Source organism: Oryctolagus cuniculus, chromosome 9, assembly GCF_051225735.1.
Source record: "Oryctolagus cuniculus isolate XC-2025 breed Fujian yellow rabbit chromosome 9, ASM5122573v1, whole genome shotgun sequence".
Lineage (NCBI taxonomy): Eukaryota > Metazoa > Chordata > Mammalia > Lagomorpha > Leporidae > Oryctolagus > Oryctolagus cuniculus.
This window is the reverse complement of record NC_142875.1, coordinates 86,588,232-86,592,193: the sequence shown is the minus strand read 5'-3', so window position 1 is coordinate 86,592,193 and position 3,962 is coordinate 86,588,232. Positions and strand designations below refer to the sequence as shown.

At 62.0% G+C, this 3,962-nt stretch overlaps 1 protein-coding gene across 2 annotated transcripts; it reads left to right on the top strand.

The window, feature by feature from the left end:
* Positions 1-615: 615 nt before the first annotated feature.
* On the top strand, positions 616-2,807 carry GSX1 (GS homeobox 1). 2 transcript variants are annotated; one of them, XM_089304848.1, is made up of 3 exons: positions 616-1,279; positions 1,708-1,935; positions 1,978-2,807. In XM_089304848.1, the coding sequence occupies exons 1-3, from the start codon at positions 616-618 to the stop codon at positions 2,124-2,126; spliced, it is 1,041 nt and encodes a 346-aa protein (XP_089160974.1). In that variant the 3' UTR covers positions 2,127-2,807. The 2 variants fall into 2 exon arrangements, with proteins under 2 accessions (XP_089160974.1, XP_002721467.2); XM_002721421.6 differs by having other exon boundaries at positions 868-1,279; positions 1,708-2,807.
* The last annotated feature ends 1,155 nt before the right edge of the window (positions 2,808-3,962 follow it).

Here is a 3,962-nt window from a genome sequence, read left to right as displayed (position 1 = left end):
GAGGGGCAGCGATGGGGCTCGTGCTGCTAGAGGAATAGCGAGCTTTTGCCTCCCAAAGGCCCCTGCCCACGTAGGGACCCCAGTCCTCACCCGTCCACATAGGAGAGGGACAGGGGATTCCACAGGTGGAAATCAGAGGCCGGCTGCAGGAGTAGTTCCGGGTTGTGCAGCGCTGAGCTGGGGGAACTGAAAGGAAGCAGCAAGCTTTGAGGGGGTGGACGGGATTGATAAGGGAAAGAGGGGGCCCAGGATCCACTGGGTAAACGGGATGGGGGTGTGAGCCCCTGGGGATCCATGGAAGTGAGGCAGCGGGGGTGCAAAATCAATAAGATAAACGGGCCGATCGCCAATGCGAAAGCCAAAGGGGAGTAAGGAATAAAGAGAAAGAAAAGAATATTAAATCGCGGGAGAATGAGAAAATAAACCCGCAAAAAGGGAGAGGAGGGGGCGAGGGCGCCTGTTACGGCGTGGGTGGGGTTGACAAGAATAGAGTACATTATGCAGTTCATTTAGTTAACAAGTGAAATAATGAGGAAGCGTGCAGAGTGAATGCCAAGAGAAAAGGCACAAAAACCCTATTGAGAGGCCCCGGCCGCTCCTGGCGTAGCCCATCACATGGCAATAGTCCTATTTAAGCAGCGCCGCCGGCGCCTTTCAGCACCACTAGCGCTGGCCAGCACCCCGCGCTCTTTGGGCGGCGCCCGCGGCAGCAGCGGAGGCGGCTCCGGCCTTGGCCTCAACCGCGCCTTCAGCCTCCGCGGCCGGGCCAGCTGCGGGCGGCCGCGGCCGGGGGAAGCGCGTGGAGAGCGCGGAGGTCCAGAGGGCGCAGGGGGCGGGCTGGCGGCGGGGCGGCCGCGCGCCGGGGCCATGCCGCGCTCCTTCCTCGTGGACTCGCTGGTGCTGCGGGAGGCTGGCGAGAAGAAGGCGCCCGAGGGCAGCCCGCCGCCGCTTTTCCCCTACGCCGTGCCCCCGCCGCACGCGCTGCATGGTCTCTCGCCCGGCGCCTGCCACGCGCGCAAGGCCGGGCTGCTGTGCGTGTGCCCGCTCTGCGTCACCGCCTCGCAGCTGCACGGGCCCCCGGGGCCGCCCGCGCTGCCGCTGCTCAAGGCGTCTTTCCCGCCCTTCGGCTCGCAGTACTGTCACGCGCCCCTGGGCCGCCAGCACTCGGCCGTGTCGCCCGGGGTCGCTCACGGCCCCGCCGCCGCAGCCGCCGCTGCCGCGCTTTATCAAACCTCCTATCCGCTGCCGGATCCCAGGCAGTTCCACTGCATCTCCGTGGGTAAGTGGGGCCGCCGCAAAGAGGGACAGGGCAGGGTGACCCGAGGCACACAGGCAGGACAGCCTCGGGTGGGAGAAGAGGGACCCTGGGTGTTCCGGGTCCGGTGAGGGTCACGCCGGAGACCCGAGAGAGGCGCCAAGGGTGGTGTGCGGGTGGAGAGCCGGACAGGACGCCAGGAAGGGGTGGGCAGTTGAGGGCAGGTCCAGGTCGTGGAGGGGGCTTCCAGAGAGACCAAGAGCGCAGAGGTCCGGGGTGCTGCATGAAGGGATGACTCCCGTGACTCCGGGAGGAGGAGCCCGCAGTTACACTGCGGCGGAGCTGGGTCTGTCTGGGCGAGAAACGGGAATTCGAGCGGCCACCTAGTAGGGGGCTGGGCCCCCTGCACGGGATTCTGATCGCTTCCCTCTCTGCACCGCCACTCCTTCCAGAGAGCAGCTCGAGCCAACTGCCCAGCAGCAAGAGGATGCGCACGGCGTTCACCAGCACGCAGCTGCTAGAGCTGGAGCGCGAGTTCGCCTCCAATATGTACCTGTCGCGCCTCCGCCGCATCGAGATCGCCACCTACCTGAATCTGTCCGAGAAGCAGGTGAAGATCTGGTTTCAGAACCGCCGCGTGAAGCACAAGAAGGAGGGTAAGGGCAGCAGTCACCGCGGCGGCAGCGGCGGCGGCGGCGGCAGTGGTGGCGGCGGGTCTGCAGGTGCAGGCGCGGGTGCCGGCGGCGGCGCGCCACAAGGCTGCAAGTGCGCGTCGCTCTCCTCAGCCAAGTGCTCCGAGGACGACGACGAATTGCCCATGTCTCCGTCCTCCTCCGGGAAAGACGACCGGGATCTCACGGTCACTCCCTAAGGCGCGCGTGTCCCTAGGTCGCTCACGCAGGACCTCCGTGCCCCCCACCCCCAAAAGACTGGTCCCGGGACGCGACGCTGGTTCCCATGGACCTGTGGCCAACCCATGTACTGAGTCGAGTGGCTTTGCGGAAGCCCTGGGCGACGCTGACAGCTTTGCCAGAGACCTGAACTTGGCACCCTCGCCGCAGCGCTCATGGGCGTCCAAAGCGAACTCCAAGCCGAAAGTTGGACAGTGCAGCGCCGCGGCCCCGGCTGGCACGCACGCCCGGCTTTGCGTCTTGCCTGCCGCGCGTGTGTTCTCGCCCGCCCTCCCTGGGTCCACTCAGGCTGCCTCGCTGCCTCTAATGCCCTCCGCCCTTGGTCAAGTTCGGCCTTTTTGTCCTCGGATGCCTTTTGGCTGCTTCTTTTTTTTTTTTTTAATGTCTTTCTCTTCCTCCCTACCCCTTTCCAGCTGTCGTTTATCCACGCCCTTGGCCTCACCAACACACCTTAATGAATTTTTTCTTTTCCCTTCCCCCTCCTCCCTCAGGGAATTTCTTCCTTCAGTCCGTCCATCTGTCTTGCTATCAGGCCTTGCTGTCCTCAGCCCCCTCAGTATCGGTTTTGGGGCAACCGATTCACCGTGTTTCAGACAAGCTCTGCATTCCCCCAAAGGTAGACTCCCACCATCTTCCTCCCGGGACCCAGCCCCGCCCCGGCCTAGCTGTGTAATTGTACGGTCTCTGTAATACCAGAAGATATTTATTTATTTATTTATGTACAAAATTTTAAATAAATTTTTTTTCTTAGAAATGTCCCCTGGCTCTGAATCCCAACCCCTCCGACCTGGAGTGGACAGGCGTCCATCTGGAGTGTGCCTTCCAGCTGAGGCGAGTAGGAATGGGGTTTGCAGAGATCCGAGCCTGGCTCTGCAGCGCACGGCTCAGCCAAGCGCCTCCCTAACCCCACAACCTTGTTCAGCTCGGTGCTCTCGGGAGTGTCTCGTTTCGGTCTGGCCCACGCATGCTCCATAGTGCTGTCAGCCAGCGGGAAGGGTAGGACCCCAGCGCTTAAGGCCTGGGGTCCGACTCTACTTCAGCCGTTGCGGAATCGCGGTGTCAGCAGCCATTCCTAAGGACAGAAGCCCCTAACCCTGCGAGGGCAAGCTATCAGCCCTTCGTTGTGCTCAGATTGGTAACCATTTGTTAAGGACAGCTCTCCAGTCTCCCTGCTGATTTTGTTAGCCGGTCCCCGACCTTGCAGATGAGAAACCTGCGGACACGGAGCAATCCCATCCCGGGGAGGCCCCACGTGGGACTCTGCATAATCTGGGCTTTGGGACCTCACGTTCGCACCACGTCTCTAAAATCTTACAATCCAGTCCTCCTTGTGCGTGTGTGGATGAGAAGGAGGCGCACGGGGTCTGCCGAGACCCAGAGCACACAGCTGCTAAAGAGGGGGGATAATTCCGGGCTGGAGAAATCAGACCCCAAAACGGCAGGTCCAGGTTCTCACAGCCTCGCTGTGTCCCGCACAACTGGGACGCTCATTTTCCGGCCGGAAGTCCACCCCAGCTGCAGCACACAGTGGGGTGGCGCGGCTCTCCCTGAATCTCAGCAGAGCAAAGCAACGGGTCTCCTTGGGCAGGAAAGACGTCCGGGTGGGATTGTTCAACATTTCTGGGCTCATTTCTGAAACCCATCTTTTCCTTTAAAACAAGCTGAGCCCGAGGTCTCTCCCCAGTCCTCTTCTAACAAGCGCGGACTTAGTCTGGAAACCGTTGTGGATTCTTCCCAGAGCCAGGCGCCTGGGTTGTGCCCGGAGCACAGCCAGAGTCCATCTCGGCACCCTCCGG